At 38.3% G+C, this 22,730-nt stretch overlaps 1 protein-coding gene across 2 annotated transcripts in view; it reads left to right on the top strand.

The window, feature by feature from the left end:
- TRAK2 (trafficking kinesin protein 2) overlaps positions 1-15,379 on the top strand; it is a 75,350-nt gene extending 59,971 nt beyond the window's left edge. Inside the window, exons 10-16 of one of the 2 annotated variants that reach the window (XM_053596829.1) lie at positions 935-1,072; positions 3,538-3,617; positions 4,070-4,273; positions 5,717-6,015; positions 7,934-8,200; positions 10,856-10,961; positions 13,423-15,379. In XM_053596829.1, the coding sequence (XP_053452804.1) occupies positions 935-1,072; positions 3,538-3,617; positions 4,070-4,273; positions 5,717-6,015; positions 7,934-8,200; positions 10,856-10,961; positions 13,423-14,101 (1,773 nt within the window). In that variant the 3' untranslated portion in view covers positions 14,102-15,379. The remainder of the gene's footprint in view (positions 1-934; positions 1,073-3,537; positions 3,618-4,069; positions 4,274-5,716; positions 6,016-7,933; positions 8,201-10,855; positions 10,962-13,422) is intronic. The other variant, XM_053596830.1, reaches the window with a different exon arrangement.
- Positions 15,380-22,730: the final 7,351 nt, after the last annotated feature.

Here is a 22,730-nt window from a genome sequence, read left to right as displayed (position 1 = left end):
CATCCCAAGAGTTTCTAATTCAAACGGTTTAGAGTGAGGGCCCAGAATCTGCATTTTTAATAAGAATCTTCAGCCCTGGTGATTCTGATAAGCTGGTGGTACACATAGTACACCTCAAGAAATTTGCTGTTAAAATATACTCTGAAAATTAGGTATTCTTTTACCCGACATGTATCCATCTGTAAAGAAGGTTCTAAAACAGGGGGAAAATCTTCTTGTTTAGGATGATTGAGCACCTGACATCATATATAATATTTTGTAGACTCTTGATCTTGTCACTTTCTGACTTCAGATCAATGTTTAAAAAAAAAAAAAAGAAGATTATGCTCGGCACCTGTAGCTCAGCAGCTAGGGCGCTGGCCAAATACACCGGGGCTGGCGGGTTCGAACCTGACCCAGGCCTGCCAAACAACAACTACAACCAAAAAATAGCCGGGTGTTGTGGCAGGTGCCTGTAGTCCCAGCTAGTTAGGAGGCTGAGGCAAGACAATTGCTTAAGCCCAAGAGGTTGAGGTTGCTGTGAGCTGTGATGCCCCGGCACTCTACCCAGGGCGACATAGTTAGAACTGTCTCAAAACAAAAACGAAGATTAGTGTTACGCTAAACCTAACTTGACCATAACCATTATACTTCCTCTATAAGGTTTTTAGGATATGAAGCATAAAATATTGAATTGACAGGTCTGGTAGTGTCAGCCATATTTTACATTTTTAGGAAATCACGTTTGTATAATTTTGGCCAAGACACCCCTACTTCTGGCAACTTGAAATATATATACTCTCCTTGTTTAGTTTGTTTCAGAGTCTTTGTATTTTAATTATATGTATAAAGTTAGCTAACCTTCTGAATACATTTAATACCTACCCCAAGGAATTTTGGGGATTTTTCCCAATGTTTTAAGATGTAAAAAGTATACTACCATCCTTTCTTTCAGCTACATGAGTTACAAGACAGGAATATGGAGTGCCTGGGAATGTTACACGAATCCCAAGAAGAAATAAAAGAACTTCGTAGTAGATCTGGCCCTGCTGCTCATCTCTACTTATCCCAGTCATATGGCGTTTTTACTGGAGTAAGGAAATGAGAAAGATGCTATGTATTTAAAGACACTTTTTAAGATGAGGTTGTCCTCAAAGTGGTAAGGTTTATGATGGTATAAAGCATCCTGAGAAGAGACAACATGGTTTGTCCCTATTTCTGGGATCTAGTTATTAATTTAGGCATTAATTTGTTTATATATGTCTTCCTTAATATTCTTATTTATTCTAACAGATAACCTTCCTGATTTATTGTAACATGTGAGATGGATTCTAAGGAAATTAGGTTTAGGACTATGTACCATAAAACTTGGGTCATGTTATACTAAGCCCACCGCTTACATATAATTTCAACTTAAGCTTATTATTAAACAGTGTTTTGATCTTCTAGAACTTCTTCCAATAAATCTTGAGTTTCTTGGTGTATTTAACTCCAGGTAGGATGTAAGCCCCATGAAAACAATAATCATGTTTGTTTAATTCATTAATAAACAGTATTTTTGGAATTTAATCAATAAAAACTTCGGAATTTATGCCAGAATTCATAAGGTTGGTTCAAAGTTATTTTAACAATCTGATTCTTAAATACTTGTGTACAATCTCTGAAATTATTTAAAAACTGAAACTATAAATTTTAGATTTTCCTAAGGATATGGAGGCAGAATTTTTGTTTTATAACTTCTGAAACAATTTTAAACTTAGTATAAAGAACTCTCATATATTCTTCACCTAGATTCTTCAATTTTTAACATATTATTGCTTTTGCCATATTATCTCTTATTTTTTTCTCCTGGTCCATTTATCAGTAAGTTGAAGATATGCCATATTATCCTTTAGTACTTAAGAAGTATTTACTAAAAACAAGGATGCTTTTAAGTTCACTGTCCTTCATAACCATACTAGAGTCATCAACATCGAGAAGCTGATGTTGATAATGGTACTATCATCTAATTCACAGAGCCCACGTGACTTTTGCTAATTGTCCCAATAATGTCTTTTAAAGGATATGTTGCATTTAGTTGTTTCATCTGGGACAATTCTTCTGTCTGTTTCTTTTTCATCACCTTTGTAGAATGTCTTCAGTTTAGGTTTTTCCGTTGTGTCCTCACAATTAGATTTCTCGGGGCATCATGTCAGAAGGCACACAGTGTCTGTTTAGCCCGTTACTAGTGATGTTAATTAACTTTGATCTCTCAGTTAAGGTGGTTATCTGCCAGTTCTTTTTGCCATAAATTAAGGATAATTAATAGCTAATCAAATTAACACTACTAATTCACCGTATAGTCATGAAAATCGGCAGATACTTACTTTAACCAAGTGATCAAAGTTAATATTTTATGGGGAGATAACTTTGAGACTAAATATCCTATTCCTTATCAAACTTTAACCCACTAGTTATACCGTCCCTTGATGGTTCTTGTCTGAACTCAGCTATTATTATGATTGCCAAATGGTCACCTTCTAAGTCATTTTTTTGAACATTTATTAATTGGCATTCTTCTGTCCCATTTCTGTCCCATTTATTTATTCATTTGCTCACCTAGGTGTGTCAGTATGGACTCATAGATTCCTATTTTATTCAGTGTATTATTATTAGTGCTTATTTTGATACTCAAATTGTCCCAGATGTAGCCAGTGGTATCTCGTTTAACTTCATATTGTACTTTTTTGTTGCAGCCCTGGAGTCAGCCATTTTTCAAAAAAAACTCTAGTAACTTCTATTGAGGAATGATATTTAGAATCTAAGATCTGGGTGGTACTTTATGCCCATTGATGGCCACTATAGAGCACATGTATCATGGTTTGGCCTTCTCAGTGGTTAGAACTAAGAAAGTACATACTTCATACATACACCCACACTATGCATGTATCTGTCTTTCCATCCACATTTTTATTCATCTGTCTATTATATTAAAACTCAAGAATTCACACCAGCACCTCCAAATCTAGTCATCCTCAGCGTAGCCCCACTGAATGTAACAAGCCAGTCAAATCCTCATCCCTGACCAGGAGAAAAGGAACCTTGCCTGGCTTATTGTACCCTCAATGAATCCCCAACAATAAAAGAAAAAGAAAAGGAACCTTGCTTTTATTTTTTTAATTTTTCTGTATTATAAAAGCTATACATGTTTATTACAGAAAAGTTTGAAATGATAGAAAACCAAAAAGAAGTGGTTAAATACCATTAAATCTCAGCCATCACAGAATCACTATTAATAATTGGTTTATGGCCTTTCAGACCTCTGGTTTTTGTGTCTTTACCTGTAATATTTTCTATTTATTAAATTGGTTTTTCCACTGCTTTTCTATAAAAATAAATTATGAAATGCTAGTTGGTTCTAGTTTAAAAGTTGTATTTCTGTAATGTCTCATTTTCCCCAAAATATTAGCCTATGACTTTTTTTTTGTATTTTATTATGACATGAAGATTATAGAATGGTAGAGACTTAATTTAAGAGCAATAGTCACTAGGAATGAATCTCAAACTCTTTTTTCTTAGGAATCTTTGGCAGCTGAGATTGAGGGGACCATGCGTAAAAAGTTGAGTTTGGATGAGGAATCTTCTCTCTTTAAACAAAAGTGAGTGTAGATCACATGTGTTGTTACTCAACCACTAAAATGGAAATTTAAGAGAAACCACAATCCAAAGTGACAAGTTGTATGAGATTCAGTAATAATCTGCTTATAACTGGCAGTCTCCCGGTTACAAACATCTGACTGATGTATGACTTGCACATATGTACAGGTAAATGTACCTGTTCTAACTTAACATACAAATTCAACTTAAGAACAAACCTGCAGAACCTAGCTTATTTGTAACCTGAGGACTGTCTGTATTCAGTTTTCTCCTCAACAGTATTTTTATTTGTGAGAGAGTGCTCTTGTTCTAAAATTTATTTTCTAACAATTTCTCCCCAACTTTAGAGGCTACTCAAGATAGCTTTATTTCTTACAAACTGCATGTATGTGTCTCTTTCCTAAAGCACTCTAGTGGCTGCACTGATGGTAACGAACATTTTCTTTTTTGACAGAGCCCAACAGAAACGGGTATTTGATACTGTCAAAGTTGCCAATGACGCACGGGGCCGCTGTATCTCATTCCCAGCTCTGCTGCCCATCCCAGGCTCCAACTGTTCAAGTGTCATCATGACAGCAAAACCCTTTGAGTCTGGTTTACAGCAAACAGAGAACAAAATACTCCTGAATCAGGGAAGCAACTCGGAGGAGCTTCCAGGGTAGGAAACCTAGATCATGGCAGTGATTATGACATACCAGATTCATATACTCCAATTCCAGCATTAGTTTATAATGTCCCAAGAAGGTTCTGAAACTGTTGGTTTTCATTCAATTATAATGCTCTGTCATTATTTGTAAGGTAGATCATTGTTCTCATAAAAGTTTTGAGTGAAGAAGCGTTAGTATATTTAAAATGGCTCTTATATTTAACTGTAAAATTTTTTGCTACTTTTTTAGTGTTGCAGAGTTTGAATCTAAATCTTCATGCTCAAAGTTAAATTTGATTCCATTTAGTCACTAGAATAAATGCATCAAGATGACAGTTTTTCATAACCTGTGCCCATAGTCTCAACCACTGTGATACTTTTAGTATACACACTAAATTTGAATACCTATTAAGGACAACCAAGTTGCTTTTAATTTTTTATTTGTTTATAACTAGAAGTTAAACATCATTACTAATTTTAGTTGGCCAAAAGCCTTTGAAAGGTGGTTGCTTGGCACCTGAGGGAAATCTTTCTTCATGCAGAAATTCATCAGAGTAGGTTTCAATTTATCTGTCATGGGCATTGTTCTATACCAACAATAGCTTTATGTATCAATACTTCTTCATTGGTACACAGTTCTCTCTAAAAATAGATCTATGTGAATTCATACACAGTAGCAGGAGCAACCACAAGTTGGCTTATTATACTTTCTTTTGGTAGCAATTGTAAGATACCTTTCAATTTCAAAAATGTTGAAGTGAAAAGAGGGTACCAGAGAGCTATAAAAATGCAGTATTATATAAATCTTGTTTTCTTTTCAATGTTCTATAATATTCATGAAAGATTCTATAGCCCAAAGAAAATTTTTTCACATTTTTGGTATTTTTACATTCTATGTTTTGCGACTAATGACACGTAATAATTTCATGGGTCCTTCTTTCTTCATAGTACATAAAATAATGATACCTCTTGTAAGCAGTGAATATGACATTTACTTTTGTGACTACCTAATCTGAGTGGTCATATCTGTAGTTTTATCCATTAAATGAAATCGAAAAGTTACTGAATGCAATATATCAATAAAGCAGTTTCTTACCTATCTGAAGTCATTTGAGATAATCTATAAAAATGATACAAAGTATCGTTGGTGACTTTGGTTTGTTATTATTTCTATATTCCAGATATCTAAGAAAATACTACGTTTTTAAGATCAGTATCTTGAATGTTCACCATTATAGAAATTAGAGGTCAGAGTCAGGTGCCGTAGCTCACATCTATAGTCCCAGCTACTCAGGAGGAGGGAGAATCACTCAAGGCCAGGAGTTCAAGACCATCCTGGGCAATATAACCAGACCCTGCCTCAAAAAAGCAAAAATAAGGAAGAAAAAGAAAGGAGAGTTCTAGGTCATGTTTATGACCCTTAAGAGCTAAGTAGTGAATGTAATTTTCCCATAGGAACTCCCAGAAGATGGACCACCCAGGACTCTCTGGAGAGAGTGATTTGGCCACAGCCCTGCATCGCCTTAGCCTGCGTCGACAGAACTATTTAAGTGAGAAGCAATTCTTTGCTGAAGAGTGGGAGCGGAAGATCCAGGTTCTGGCTGACCAGAAGGAAGGGGCTAATGGCTGCATTACCCGCACCGAGAGCCTTGCCTCTCTCTGTACCAACCAGTCAGAGATCACAGACTTCAGCAGTGCCAGTTGCCTTCGAGGTTTCATGCCAGAAAAATTACAAATTGTCAAGCCCCTTGAAGGTATTAAATCAGTATGGGCCCTTTCCAAGTCATGTGGTTTATTGGGCTTCCCTCTCCCTGAAATTGAGATTTGTGTTGTAATTACTTGTAAGAGCACTCTGTGCAGAGATATCCCTTAATCTCGATGTTTGAGTGACAGGGCATTTTGTGGGAAATTAATGAAGAGCTCTGTGTTCTCTAAATCATCAGCCATCAGTTTTTGCATGTGATATATATATATATATATTTTTTTTTTTTTTTTTTTCCTCAAAGCCCTTCTACTTTTATCCTTTGTTAAGGAATATCACTGATGGCAGTTTCCATGGTAAGATAAATAAGATATGATAAACAAAAATGATCTAGAGGCGATACCTCTTTTCTAGCTTCCTTTTCAAAAGAGTTCTTTATACTCAAAACTATAATTGATTTAGAGGTATGTTTGCCAAAACTTTTCTTTTTTTTTTAAGTTCAGTTTCTGTTCTCTCCTAAGATAGAATTGGAATTAAAAAAAAATTGTTTTATGGAATATTGACAATAATTGAATGATTCTCTGACATCATAAAAGATCTGCATTAAATAAAATTATGAGTAGGTAATCTATAAGGATCCCTCAGACTCAAAGATTCTGTAACTTAGTTTTATTCATTAATATTCAGTGCAGATATTTTTTGGAGATGCTTTTTTTTTTGTTTGTTTTTTGAGACACAGTCTCTGTCCATCACCCTGACTAGATTAGACTGCAGCGGCACAATCACAGCCACCACAGACTCCTGGGCTGAAGCCATCCTCCTGCCTCAGCCTCCAGATTAGCTGGGACTACAGGTGCCTACCACTATGCTGGCTTATTTTTCTATTTTCTTTTTTTTTTATTTATTTATTTTTTTTATTAAATCATAACTGTATACATTGATATGATCATGGGGCATCATACACTCGCTTCATAGACCATTTGACACATTTTCATCACAATGGTTAAAATAGCCTTCCTGGCATTATCTCAGTTACTGTGCCAAAACATTTACATTCTACATTTACCAAGTTTCGCAAATACCCCTGTAAGATGCACCACAGGTATGATCCCACCGATCCCCCTCCCTCTACCCACCACTCCCCTCCCTTTTCCACTTCCCCCTATTGTTAGGTTGTAACTGGGTTATAGCTTTCATGTTTTCTATTTTCTTTATAGAGATGATGTCTTGCTCTTGTTCAGGCTGTTCTCAAACCCTTGACCTAAAGCGATCATCCTACCTCATCCTCCCAAAGTGCTAGGATTAAAGGTGTGAGCCACCACACCCAGCCCAGAGCTGCCATTTTTAAAGATGAAATGACTATAGCAAGATAATTACATATTGTATCTAGTACAAGTTCTTGGGTTGATCATTCACCAGCGTTCCATAGCCTGGAACCAAGGGGATTATATCTTCCTATTTGTCATCTTTTTCATTTTCCTACCCTCCTTGGGATCCAGAGAAGAGGAGAGGCCTGAGCAAGATGAGGAAATACATAAACCACTGAAAATTCAAGGTGTCTTCCAACCTAGGAGCCTGGTTTTTGTCTTTCAAGTTTATAGACATGGTTCCAGGCCAGGGGAGTATTGATTTTTGTCACTCAGGAAAATATGGCCCACCTCTGAAGTGCGTATCTTCCTTCTTATCACTGCCTCCGCATCCTAGTTCCTATTAAGCGTGTCATCTTGGTTTTGGTTCTTTACCCCTTCTTTAGATGTTCTTAAAGTTAACTTTGAAATACATTATTATTTATACCTTCAATATCTTGTCAGTCTTCCACAGAAAACTAATTTGCAGCTTTTACCAAAATTTCAACACTAAATAAGTAGTTCATTGCTTTCATTACACATATAATTTGGTTTTATTTCAAGATTTAAGATTTGTGGGGAATTTAAAACATGCCTTTTTTTCTCTTTGGCCTGCATATTCAGGATCACAAACTCTGCATCACTGGCAGCAGCTCGCTCAACCAAACTTGGGGACAATTTTTGATCCACGACCAGGTGTTATTACTAAAGGATTTACCCAGTTGCCCAATGATGCCATCTATCACCTCTCAGATTTAGAAGAGGATGAAGAGGGGGGTATCACTTTTCAGGTTCAGCAGCCTCTTCAAGTGGAACAGAAACCTTCAGTATCCATCCCAGTAACGGGGATCTTCCTACCGTCCATTACTTCAACAGGGGGACCAGTTACAGGTAAGAAGATTTGCTTAGTCGAAAAGGGTCTAATAACCAGAAGTGCTTAGCATTGTGACTTACTGTGTGGTCAGCTGGCTACCTCTACTCACTGGAGTGTACACAGTCTTAGGTATCAGATAATGAAAAGCAGTAGCATCATTGGCATTCATGGTTCTCTCCACTTTATCTTAGTCAGTCTGCATAAATAGACTGGGCAGAGAGATAGATCAACTCACTCAGTGGTTTGCAAACCGTTTTTTTTTTATTATTTTTTTTCCTAGATAGTCTCACATGTTACCCTCAGTAGAGTACTGTGGCATCACAACTCACAGCAACCTCAAACTCTTGGGCTTAAGTGATTCTCTTGCCTCAGCCTCCCAAGTAGCTGGGACTACAGGTGCCCACAACACCTAGCTATTTTTTGTTGCAGTTGTTTTAGCTGGCCCAGGCTGGGTTCAAACCCGCCACCCTTGGTGTATGTGGCTGGTGCCGTAACCACTGTACTACGGGCACTGAGCCAGTTTGCAAACCTTGTAGGTTCACAATCTCATTATACTCTTAAAAATCATTGAGAATTCCAGAGGGTTTATCTATGTGGGTTATATCTATTGGTATTTACAATATCAGAAATCAGAACTGAAAAATTATATTTCTTAGCTCATTTAAAATAGTAATTACGGGGCAGTGCCTGTGGCTCAAAGGAGTAGGGCGCCAGCCCCATATGCTGGAGGTGGTGGGTTCAAACCCGACCCTGGCCAAAAACTGCAAAAAAAATAAAGGACGGCGCCTGTGGCTCAAAGGAGTAGGGTGCCGGCCCCATATGCCAGAGGTGGCGAGTTCAAACCCAGCCCCACCCAAAAACTGCAAAAAATAAATAAATAATAAAATAAAATAGTAATTACATGTTACACAAATAATGTTTATGCAAATAGTAAGAAAAATGGTTTTGTTTTATAATTGTTCAAATCTCTAACTTAGATCTTAATATAAGACAGCTGAATTCTTGCTATCAAGTGCTGCAGTCTATTGTAGTATGTAGAACTGAACAATATGAAGAAAATGTAGGCTCATGCAAACATGAAGTTGGAAAAGGAAAGCATATTTTGATAGTCTTTTCAGATATTTGCGGATATTCTTTGATAATACATAAAAATAGGTAACTAGTTGTTTCTTGAACATGTGTAGCAATGTGTAATCTGAAACCCTAGTGATGCACTGTCCATGCTTTGGCACATTAAAACGCATACACTTTAAATGTATCTTTTACCATGCATGATTATATACTATAGTACATTGGTCACTTAGAAAATACTGGTTTGCTGAGTTACACAGATTTTCTAAACCGACATTTCATTATGTAATGTATGAAAATCATATTAATGTCACCACCTATCTCATCAGAAAAGCCTTAAAGAAGCTTTCCAGTTCTCAGTGGTTGATAAAAGTTTTCCAGAACTCTATTTTTCACTTGAAAGCTCTAATTTTGTCACTGAAAAAAAAATTATCACCTTTTTTTTTGTGAAGGGACAAGATTCCTTCATTCATTTTCAAGAAAGTGCCTGTCAGACACTCAAGACACTAGTTTGTCTGTTGTACTTTCAAGTAAAAATGATGCTCTGTGGGCTCAATACCTGTAGCTCAGCAGCTAGGGCGCCAGCTGCCATTGGGGCATCATACACTGTAGCTGGCGGGTTCAAATCTAACCCGGGCCTGCCAAACAACAATGACAGCTACAACCAAAAAATAGCCAGGCCTTGTGGCAGGCACCTGTAGTCCTAGCTACTTGGGAGGCTGAGGCAAGAGAATTGCTTAAGCCTAAGAGTTAAGGTTGCTGTGAGTTGTGACACCACAGCACTCTACCCAGGGCAACAGCTTGAGACTCTGTCTGAAAAAAGAAAATGATGTTCTGTGACAAAATTCCAGTCCAGCTGCACAAGTCCTTCTCCTCTGGATAACCATTGCAACTTAGTATGGAATAGGAGTGTACTCAATGCACCCTTCCCTTTCCACCATATGGAATGATAAAGAGATGTAAGGGCTTAATGGATAAGTTTGCTGCTTCATCAAGGACATTCTTACATGAATCTTTTTTTTTCAATACTGTGAGTGCATGATGATGAAGAATAGTAATATAACTTGATGACATTGCCTTGATTTGTGCTACCCACCATTTCCTTTACACCCAACAGTGCAAACGGCAACCCAGCCAAAAGAAAAGGCCTCCACCTTAGCATCACTACGAAGGCAGTTTTGACCAGTGAACTCTCACAGAGGCTACAGGCCACACTTTGAGAACCAGTGAAGTAGTTTGGCAAGATAGTTTAGACCAGCAGTTCTCAACCTGTGCGTCACAACCCACAGGAACTATATTAAAGGGTTGCAGCATTAGGAAGGTTGAGAACCAATGGTTTAGACGATTGCCTCTTTATTTTTTTTATATTTTTTTCTCCCATTTCTAAGCATTTTTATGCCTTTTGATTTACAGTTTTAAAGTATTGAAGGATTCAGTTATATACTAACCAGTTGATTCTATTACAATCTTTATATATATTTTATTTCCAGATTTGGAGATTTTTAGTACAAAAGGCACTTGATAAATAATAATGAGCTTTTTATATTATTAACCTACTCTTTTCAATTTTGTGTTTGCTCCCCTAAAAATCTCTATTTCAGTTGCAACCTCAAACCCAGGAAAGTGTCTGTCATGCACAAACTCGACATTCACCTTCACAACTTGTAGGATATTACATCCCTCTGACATCACTCAGGTTACCCCCAGGTAAGAGTATCTGGGAAATCAGCGGCCTCACGTCATTCCTCATCTGTGTTTTCATGAATTTTGTTTTTAAATTACCTTCATTTTAGTTTCTAGAATTTTAATTAATTTTCTGTGATAATTTGCCTTTAGAATATTTTCACATTATATTTTCTGAGTTGATCATTATAACTTTTTAAAGTAAGCAGGGAAGTGACTATGTATTATGTAAAATAAAGAAACTCAGGTGTACAAAGTTGAGGTGACTGGTCCAAGGATAGACAGCTAATAAAATAACCCGGCTGGAGCTATACTCAGAGTTAACCAAATTGCAAAGTTTGCCAGTGCTCTACACAAGCTCACCCTCACTTCTCACACCACCTGCAAGTTCAAAGGGCTTCCAAAACCCCTTTCAGGTTCGGTGATTTGCTGGAATGATTCATAGAACTTGTCTGAGTTTTGCTTCTTTTACTCAAGTTGGTATGCTAGAAAGTTGATGTAGTAATCTTAAACTTAACATTTTGTTCATAATCTTTAAAAATCTTGATATCTTAGTATACTAAGTATTTATGTTGAAGTGATAGTTTTATTAGGTACTGGTTGTATTAAATACTGGTAACATTTGTTCTGGGGAGAAATCAGCTAAAAAAGAACCCTCTTTATTTCATCACCGTTTCTTTAAATACATGCTTTCCTTTAAGCATTGAATAAGAAGGAAGATTCTAAGAACCATCAAAATTGTATCCTAGAAACATATATTCCCAAGTCAGAGTTAAGAAAAAACTCACCCATGAGTGTCCTTATACAACGTTTTTTAAAGAAAATGAAATTTAAGAATTAGAAGTTTATTATTTTTCAGTGATATAAAACTAAAAGATTAAAAATAATAAATTTTTCCTTAGAAGAGCATTTTATGTTTAATTATGAAAGATATTCTTTTTCCCTGTATTTTTTTTTTTTTGATTGGGGATTCATTGAGGGTACAATAAGCCAGGTTACACTGATTGCATTTGTTAGGTAAAGTCCCTCTTGCAATCATGTCTTGCCCCCAGAAGGTGTGGCACCCACCAAGGCCCCACCCCTCTCCCTCCTTCCCTCTCTCTGCTTTTCCTTCCCCACCCCATGACCTTAATTGTCATTAATTGTCCTCATATCAAAATTGAGTACATAGGATTCATGCTTCTCCATTCTTGTGATGCTTTACTAAGAATAATGTCTTCCACTTCCATCCAGGTTAATACGAAGGATGTAAAGTCTCCATTTTTTTTTAATAGCTGAATAGTATTACATTACCACAGCTTGTTAATCCATTCCTGGGTTGGTGGGCATTTAGGCTATTTCCACATTTTGGCGTAAATTGAGCTGCAATAAACAGTCTAGTACAAGTGTCCTTATGATAAAAGGATTTTTTTCCTTCTAGGTAGATGCCGAGTAATGGGATTGCAGGATCAAATGGGAGGTCTAGCTTGAGTGCTTTGAGGTTTCTCCATACTTCCTTCCAGAAAGGTTGTACTAGTTTGCAGTCCCACCAGCAGTGTAAAAGTGTTCCCTTCTCTCCACATCCACACCAGCATCTGCAGTTTTGAGATTTTGTGATGTGGGCCATTCTCACTGGGGTTAGATGGTATCTCAGGGTGGTTTTGATTTGCATTTCTCTAATAGATAGGGATGATGAACATTTTTCATATGTTTGTTAGCCATTCGTCTGTCTTCTTTAGAGAAGGTTCTATTCGTGTCTCTTGCCCATTAATATATGGGATTGTTGGCTTTTTTCATGTGGATTAATTTGAGTTCTCTATAGATCTTAGTTATCAAGCTTTTGTCTGATTCAAAATATGCAAATATCCTTTCCCATTGTGTAGGTTGTCTCTTTGCTTTGGTTGTTTTCTCCTTAGCTGTACAGAAACTTTTCAGTTTAATTATGAAAGATATTTTATAAAAAGTTATATAATTGTTTTGCCATGGATTATTATCTCTTGGTGTGTTTCACTTTATGGAATGGATATATTAATAAAAATTTCTAAATATTACTTTCCTTAATTTGATTCCCATCTTAACATTTAGTTATATTTCCACAGATACACATTTTAGAGTTAAAATTTAAGAATAAAGGCATCTAAGAGTACAACAACCTTTTCATATCCTACTAGAAAGAAATATGTTTTAAGAAGTTAATGACTGGGCGGCGCCTGTGGCTCAGTGAGTAGGGCGCCGGCCCCATATGCTGAGGGTGGCGGGTTCAAACCCACCCCCGGCCAAACTGCAACAAAAAAAAAAAAAAGAAGTTAATGACTAAGATACATATTACAAATAATTAACCAGTCATTGAAGTATTGTCAAAATTTTCATTCCTGAGATCTTTTCCACAGGATACAGTTACTGATGTCTTGGCTTTTACTAAGGATAACTACGATTGTTACTTCAAATGCCAACTTGGAGATTGCTTTTTATTCTTATGCACCCTCTCCCACTTTTTTTTTCCCAGTTCTGGGTTCCCTTCATTATCCTGTGGAAGCAGCAGTAGCAGTTCATCAAACACAGCTGTGAATTCTCCTGCCATGTCCTATAGACTCAGCATTGGTGAATCTATCACCAACCGACGAGATTCTACTATAACCTTCAGTAGCACCATGAGCTTAGCCAAACTTCTACAAGAGCGAGGCATCTCTGCCAAAGTGTACCACAGTCCGGTTTCAGAGAACCCCCTCCTCCAGCCATTCCCTAAAGTCCTAGCCACCCCTTCTACACCACCAAATTCACCATCTCACTCACCTTCCCCTCCTCCTTTGCCCTTCGAGCCTCGAGTACATCTTTCTGAAAATTTTTTGGCCTCTCGACCAGCTGAAACATTCCTCCAGGAGATGTATGGCTTGAGACCCTCCCGGAACTCTCTTGACATTGGCCAGTTGAAGATGAATTTAGTGGACAGGCTGAAGAGACTGGGGATAGCCAGAGTGGTCAAGACCCCTGACATCAAGGAGAATGGAAGAAGCCAAGAGGCAGAAGTTGGTCTTCAAAAGCCAGATTCTGCTATTTATTTGAGTGCAGGTAGCAATTTATTGGGTGGACTGAGGAGGAATCAGAGTCTTCCGGTCATGATGGGTAGCTTTGGTACCCCAGCTTGCACATCCTCACCCAAAATGGGTATCCTGAAGGAGGACTGAGGCCCAGCAGTTAGCTGACCTCCTGTACAGATGAGCACATGAAGGGGAGTAGGCACCACTAATACAAGTGGTCTAATCTGACTTGTGAGAAAAGGAATGTTGCAGAAGGATTGTGAATGTGGAAGGGGGAAGTGGAGGGATGGAAACAAATTTGGGATAAGGCCCTAGTGGATAAAGTATGGTAAATTGAAAGTATAAATGAATAGGCCATGAGTGTTTGGAGGCAGAAAAGGGAGAAAGATTTAATACACTCCTTCAGTTAAGTTTTCTTACCTTGAAAATAAAAAGCAAATAGAAAATAAATTCAGTAATATTGAAATATACCAGAGATACTGAACTTCCTGGTACATTTACTTCCAATAAGCCTGGACAAGCAGCACCGGGTTAGAAAGATGGGATAAGAAAAGGAACAGCTAAAAAAGAAAAAAGAAAAGGAACAGCTATGACTCTTGCTTATAGAAAGCTGTTCCGAATGTTTGGTGGAGTAAGCCCAGTCTGTTATCTGAGATAACAGCGACATGGCTTGTATGTTTCCCCTGCTAATGTTGGGTTAAATTATGCATCCATCAAATGGTATGCTCACAGCATTAGCAAAACAAAGAATTTTACCTTTTTTATTCAGAAGTGAAGACTTCCTTTTTCCTTTCTGTTTGTAAGCCCCTGGCAGCCCAAACACCACTCATATTCCTGTGTAGTTATGATTAATAAAAGTTCATTTTTTAAATTTGCATTTTTATACAATCTCCAAAAAGAACCCAACATGGGTAGGATGTGGGAGGGATTTACTTTCAAGAAAGAAAATTTGGGTAAATTGGAGCCAAGGAAACTAGTTTTTAGAATATTTCTTCTGAATAAGCATAGTAGTGAAGGAATATAAACATAATTGCATGTCTTTCAAATTTCCTTGGGGGTTGAACAGGGTTAAACCAGAAGTGCAATCATAGGAATTAGGGAATGTTATATATTTATATATGTAAAATTTTTTGTGCGGAAAGTTGGTTGCAACTTAAACCAACTTTTCCCAAAGTACGCTATGCATATTTTTAATGAAAAGTAATATGTGTTTGCACAAAAATTCTCAGGCATATTAAATTATTATAAGCTGAAGTAAAATCCAGGTGCTTGCTTCAAGATTTTGTTTTTTCCTAATGTAAAATAAAATTAAAACATATCTGCCTTGTTCTTGATATCTGTAGAGGGAGAATGAACTTAATGGGTGAATCAAACCTTTTCCTCTGAGGTTTTCTTTTTCTTTCCCTTCTTTCTTTCTTTTTTTTTTTTTTAAACAAACTATATGAAATGGCAAAGTGAGACTCCAGAATTAGGTTCCAGCATTCAGCAGTGTGACACAAGGCTGTGATTTGGAAAGCAACAGCTCTGTTTTGTGAGTGTTGCTGACCAAGGTCTGCTTCTCATCAGATAAACTGGTTTTGTCTAAGCAGGGCAGTTCAGAAAGAAATGCCATTGTGCAAAAGACATGAGGGAGGGGCCTAACTATTTTATTTATGAAAATGGGAAGCTTATTACTTGATCTCTTTGGTGCTTTATTTGCAAATATTTTGCTCCTTTGTCCTTACTTAACTGAAAAGCGATTTTCTGAAGAATTCTTGACTCTTGCTCATGTGATTCCCATCGGCACACCTGTTCCCAGGCCAGGGAGCGTCCTTCCTCTCTGCTTTTGAGGTGCTTCCCTTACACGAAGAGCTGTGTGCTCAAAAGGATTGGAAAAACCAACATGCATGCAATGGTAAGAATGTGTGAGTTTTTCAGACTTTGTAACTTTTCTGATTAACTTTCTCAAAAACGAAGGGTGAAGATGTCTCCCTTTCTCTCCCCTGCATTCAGTCATGGTGAGGCCAACAAGAGTATACGCACATACTTTCAGAAAGAATTCCCACAAGTTCATAAGGGAATGTAATTCCTGACGTTTATATTTCCTAAATATTCCAGTTCACTTTTTAAGAAATGCATTTGAATATCTATTTCATAAAGTGACTCTGGTATGCTTACTTTAGCCAACTCTTAAGGCTTTTACTTGTTCCCTGGGAAAATAATGTTCCTGTTTCCTGGACGTTTACAGTTTCCAAGAAACATCAGGAAGTACGAAGATGCACGGCCAGGGAGTAGTACAAAGTTGAATTATCAGATTTATGTGTATTATATAAATAGGAGTTAAACTAGTTTTTTAGTGTTTTGAGTATAATTTGTATACTTTTTATAATCAATGATTAAATGATCACTTTGGAGACAGAGTCAAGACAGCCAAATAAACACATATAATCTAAGACTTAGGTTTTTGAAAATTAGACTGTTGTTGATATTCCACCAGAAACACAGTTATATGCTGGTGCATTCTTATTCCAAGAAATGAATCCTATCTTGTAACTGGATTTTGCTGTTTTTGAGGTTGCCTCCTAAAATCGTTTTTGGTACACCCCAAAACACTCTATTATCACAGAATTATCCGCAAAGTATAGTAAGAAGAAATGGAGCCTTATAGCAAGTTCCTTTCAATTTACCTGTTAGGTTCTGGTACTGTTCACATTTTAGTTTTTCTATAGTATCAATTTTATATGTACTTTTATAAGAAACCTCAGTCTTTTTTTTTCCCCCTTCAAGGTTTTCAGTGATTATACCTGAGGTATTTCTGAGTATCCTATTAAGTAGGAGAGATATCTTCATGAGCTCAGAATTAAAAGTTCTCCTGAATTAAGATCCCAAATCTTACGTAAATAGCCTTCGGTGTGGATCATTAGGGAGAAGTTAATGACTATTAAAGTAGTTATTTGGAAAGTTTTATATGTTATTTGACATATGTGAACAAAAGTTGGCAAGAGAGGAATTAAGAGGCAGCTCACGAGCTTATTCTCTATGAAAGGTATATTTTATGCAGTATTCAAAGCTTGTTATTTTTTCTGACCATTTCAGTATATAATTAGTGCTCAGTTACTAACATCAACTTTTGAAATCTGGAACTTTGGCTCTTAGTGTTTCGTGGGCCACTTCTCCGAGGTCAGGTGTCAGATGCACGCAGACCTGTCCTAGCGTGCAGTGCACCAGCAGCACAGTGGTAACCGAGCGGTCATGCTGCAGAGCACAGTCACCCAGGAGTGGGCATTGGGGCAGCCAGGGAAATGCTGTTGTTTGATATCTCAGATTAGATTTTGTCAAACACCCCATTGTGCACCTACCTTTGTTTCTTCAAATGTAAATCAATTAATAAACATGAGTAGGTTCGTAAATTTTCATTTGTCTGACTGTGTTTTTGTCCCAGCTATTTGCACAGATAATCCTGCACTCTTTTCTTTCCATTATGTTGTTTATGGTCAGAAAACAACCTCTATTTATCAAACCAACACACACAAAACAAAGCACTGATAATCATAAGTAGTAAATAGATTCTATTATATTTTCTCATTTTTTTTAAAGAATATTGTCAATATATACCATATTTCCCCAACAAACAAAAACAGCAGCAAAAATAAAGTTTAAAATCACTGATATACAGATAGTTAAGTTTGAGAAGATTCAGAAAGTCTGAAGCAATCTTTTTGAATTATCAGATTTATGTGCAATATATAAAAAGAAATTATACTTTTTAATGTTTTGAATATAATTTATATACTTTTTATAATTAGTGATTAAATGGTCACTTTGGAGACAGAGTCAAGGCATATTAGCAGCCAAATAAACACATCTAATCTAAGAGTGTCAACACATCTGTTGTTACTCTTAGCTATTAGAAATAGTTTATAAGAAACTAAATTTTAACAATGTTAGACTCTAAAAGAAAAGGGCCTTTGGTATTCTATCTCTTTCGCAATTTAATTTCTGTATTTTTTAAGCTCATTTAATGTCCATTTAGAATTATGAACGTTCACAAAATGTTTGATATGAAATTGAAAGCTACTCTTGGCACCTTTGTTTTTTCTTCCACAAATGAATGTCAGTAGATGTGTGTTTAAGTCCAAACACCTAACAAAGGTTAAGATCAGGGGCTTTGCACATCCTGGTGACTTCCATCTCTGTTTTCACTATATTAAATTTGAGTTATACTAATATCAAGTTTTGTTTTATATTTTTTCTTAGTTATGAGGGCCCAAACACTACAACATTTTCAAATAAACAAATGTTACCATCCAAGTTTGACAAAGATGCCAAAATACAACTGTTGCCAGCAACAGCATGAAGTGTTTTGTTCTTAAGAAGGTATAAGTAAAGCACCCCAAAGGTTTTTATGAGTTGTTAATGAAAAATGCATACATAAAACTCAAAATATACAAAAATCAAAGTACTATTTCACAAAATTTAATTGTCTTCTCAGCAAAATCACTAAGTTGTTAAAAAGCAAGATGTTCAACATCACATCCAAACATAATGGGTCAGAAAATTTTACAAAGTATTTTCAATTTCACATCCTTCACTACCACTTATGTTGCTTTGGGGCCATCTCTCAATTTCTAGATCCATCAGTAACATGGAGAGTTGGTACCGTGCGTCATTCAGGTTCCATTTAGACTACATATATATAAACTTAAGCATCACTGGAATCCATACTGCAAAGTGTTCTTCAGCCACCATACAAGTATGCAGTGCTTGCGAATACCACTCTGATATATGATTACCTGTGGAACACAAAATAAGGCTTTAAAAAAAGCAAAAAATGGATTTTCAGCCCTGGAAAACTGTTTATGCACGAATCTTGGGTTCATGCTATCTTAAGAGGTTTGGGCAAGTTACCTTTCCTCTTACCACTGCTGCCCCAAGCCCCCCTGCATCCCAAAGCAGCGTCCGCCTTTGCCCTTAGCAGTGTCACAAACCATAGCATTTAAGCACAGTCATCTTTGTTTTGAAGGTAAAGGACCCTGTGGGGAAGCATTCCCTGAGACCTGAGTGGTGTCACTGACAGGAACAGGTGTTTAGGGCTATGGATCCTGCTATTCCGCATCTGAGCTCCAGATCAAGTGCCCGTGTGTTCTTTAATAAACTTAGTTTCTGTGTGTGCCTCTGCCACAAAGAGCCCTCTAAAGCCCAGGCTAAGAACACCGGCCTCTCCGGGTGGGAGGGTAGCACTGGTTGGGGCCAGGAACAGCTGAATGAGGCAGTGGGTGTTAGCATAGTACCACCCTAAAGTCAGATCTTGAAAAGATCAAAGAGAATTGAGCAAGTTGGGGATGAATACAAGCTCTACCCTGGGAGCATTCTCAGAGCCACAGATAGTGCTACACAGATGGAAAGCTGCTAACTGCTCCCAGCTGGCCACATTTGCCACCTCGGGAGGGCTGCAGCATTGCACAGATGGTGTCCATTTCCCCAACCCATGTGCAGACTAATTTTGGTAATGTAACTATGTGGACTGAGTCTCTCATTCACTCACTCAGCTTACACTTAGTTATGGTATTAGCCTTCTGGCCGCCTCCCCTCTGTTTCAAATACTAAGGCACTTGGCTTTGGAGGAAGATACTGAGAATGCTGTTTCCCTAAATGCCATCAAAGAGAAGAGCCTTTAATGCTTAGGCCCTAAAAGCCTAAGTTTCCTTCCCCTATGCTGTGTTGGAGCTGGCAAAGCTCCACTCAGGAAAAGGGGTGGGGTGGGGGGGCGCCAGGGTAGAATCCCAAAGTATGGTAATTAGTGCTAAGCCTTGGCCAAGGTGAGTGGCTGAGGTTTTCCTCCAGCGCCCGCTTCCTTTGCATCTTTGGTTTTTGCCACTGTTCACTCGAGATCCGCGTTCTGATTTAGTTGTAAAATTTTACACATCTATCTCAAGATGGAGATAGATTTGATGACTAGTCAAATTTATCAGTTGTTTGTCATTTCTTTCCCTCCTTTCAGCCTTTGAGAGAGAATACATCTCTACCTAATCCATTCACGGTGCTTGGAGAAGCAGCAGCCACAGTGCAAACGTAAGGCTTCCCTCAAAGCACTGAGGCCGGCATAATAGGGAGACAGGAGCCCAGTTCTCAAGGACCTTGCTGAATCTTTGCACCAGCTCTGACAGCACTACCTCCAGACTTTGAATTTAATAAGCCTCTTTCATGTAAGCCACTTTTTTTTTTTTTTTTTTGAGACAGAGTCTCACTATGTCACCCTCAGGACAGTGCAGTGGTGTCACAGCAACCTCAAACTCTTGGGCTCAAGCAATTCTCTTGCCTCAGCCTCCCAAGTAGCTGGGACTACAGGTGCCTGCCACCACGGCACCTGTTTTTTGTTGCAATTGTCAATTGCAGTTGTCAGTTGTTGAGCTGGCCCGGGCCGGGTTCGAACCCACCAGCCTCAGTGTATGTGGCCAGTGCCCTACCGACTGAGCTACAGGCGCCGCCCCTCATATAAGCCACTTATAGCCAAGTGACAGCTCTATGCATTTTACACATAACACACAGCCCACACTATGAGCAATATTGTTGTAAAAAATACCAGGGTCCTCGGGTGCTATTCTAGACCCTCTTCTTTTCTTACACAATACTTTCTCCCTGCAGATCTCACCCTCTCCCTTGGCTTAAAATATCTACTCTGTAGTCTGCTACATCTGTTTCTAGCCCAGACTCTTCTTTGGAACTTCTGAAACTTGGGACAAACTCTAATAGACATTTACCACCTGGCTGTCTCCCCAGCACCTCAACATGTCTGAAATGGAACTTATGATCTGCGCCCCTTAAACCTATCTATTCCTCAGACTTTCCCTCATCAATAAATGGCACCACTGTCTGCGTAATAGCTTGAGCTAGAAACCCAGGAGCCATCATAACCCTGTCCTTGCCCCCTACCCTGATGTCCAAGTCCTATGGTATCTTCTCCCCACCCCCGTGCAGCTCCCGCAGTGGGGGGTCATCATTAGGTCTCATCGGAACCACTGCCACACACTTCTGACTGGGGTTCCTGCCTCCCATCTGGAATGTTCAGTTTCTCTACACTGCAGACAAAATGATCTTTCTGATACGCAGCTCTAGTCGGACCCCTTCTTTGATTAAAACTGTTGGCTGACTCACTAGACTAGCAGAGTAACCCCTGCTGTAAACTCCCGCTGCTTCTGGTGAGTCTTTTTATATAAAATTCACTGTGCTTTTCGTGACCTTATTTTTTTTCTTACAAGTTTCAGTCAGAAACTGTACTCAGGCTGGAGTACAGTGGCATGATCACAGCTCACTGCAACCTCCAACGGCTAGGCTTAAGCAATCCTCCTGCCTCAGCCTCCTGACTAGCTGAGACTACAGGTGTGTACCACCATACCCAGCTAGTGTGCCCAGGCTGGTCTCAAACTCCTGGCCTCCAGTGATCTTCCCACCTCAGACTCCCAAAGTGATTACAGCCATGAGCCACTACATCTGGCTTATTTTTTGTTTCCCATTAGTTTCTAAGCTCTATTGACCACAAGAAATAGAAGAGAATAGCAAGTAATAAGGTTATTATTTCATGAAATTGTTATAAAATGTGTGAAATACATTTCTTACAATAAGTTGCTGTAAAATCAAAATGAAAGCCATTGGGCTGTAATAAGCAAGCGTTTTTTCTATAGTGAGAAAAACAGCTATATTTAGATTTTTTTTTAAATCTGAAACCCTAAATACCTGAAAAAGACTCCCTGGGAGACTTGTACTTTTACAAATTTCAAAACATTTTTATCTTTTTTGAGAGAGTCTCATTCAGTCACCCTGCGGTAGAGTGCCATGGCACCATAGCTAACAGCAACCTCAAACTCTTGGGCTCAAGTCATTCTCTTGCCTCAGTGAATGGGACTATAGGCGCCCACCCCAGCTATTTTTAGAGATGGGGTCTCGCTCTTGCTCAGGCTGGTCTCGAACTCCTAAGCTCAAGCAATCTACCCACCTCAGCCTCCCAGAGTGCTAGGATTACAGGCATGAGCCACCACACCCAGCCTACAGATTTCAAAACTTTATTTTTATTTATTTATTTATTTGCAGTTTTTGGCTGGGGTCAGGTTTGAACCCGCCACCTCCAGTATATGGGGCTGGCACCCTACTTGAGCCACAGGCACCTCCAGATTTCAAAACTTTAAATTCAGGCTGGGCTGAATTCACAGGTTAGAGACCAGCCTAAGCCAGAGTGAGACCTCGTCTCTAAAAGTTGTCGGGCATTGTGGCAGGCACCTATAGTCCCAGCTACTTGGGAGGATCACTTGAACTCAAGAGTTTGAGGTTGCTCTGAGCTATGATGCCACAGCACTCTACCGAGGGTGAAAAGTGAAACTGTGTCTCAAAAAAAAAAAATCACAAAAAACTTTACATTCGAGAAAGAATGTGCCTACTTTTGAGTTTTAGGTTTCTATGAGCAAATAACAAGAGGAATTTACACTCCATCTCAGATCCTGCCTGGCAACTATTACCAAAGACCAATTAAGCCTAGGAATGCCACTAATTCTATTACCTCTGAAAACATATCTTAAGTTTACTTTGTCATGGTTGATATTAACAGTGGAAACGCAGAGTTGGGAGTATGAATTCCTTTGCTGTCGAGGGTCACTGATTGGGGTCTTGGAGAATTTAACTGGCGTTTCTCCAGCCTTCTCCCTTTTAGAGCTCTGAGCCAATGAAGTGCTGCCATTCTGTTTCCATAGCAATAAAAGAAACAAACTTTGCCAGCCATCTCCTAAGGACTCCGGCCCACGTCAAA

This window comes from Nycticebus coucang, chromosome 7 (assembly GCF_027406575.1).
Source record: "Nycticebus coucang isolate mNycCou1 chromosome 7, mNycCou1.pri, whole genome shotgun sequence".
Taxonomy (NCBI): Eukaryota; Metazoa; Chordata; class Mammalia; order Primates; family Lorisidae; genus Nycticebus; species Nycticebus coucang.
Note: the sequence above shows the minus strand (reverse complement) of the source record. Positions and strands in the feature narration are given on the sequence as shown.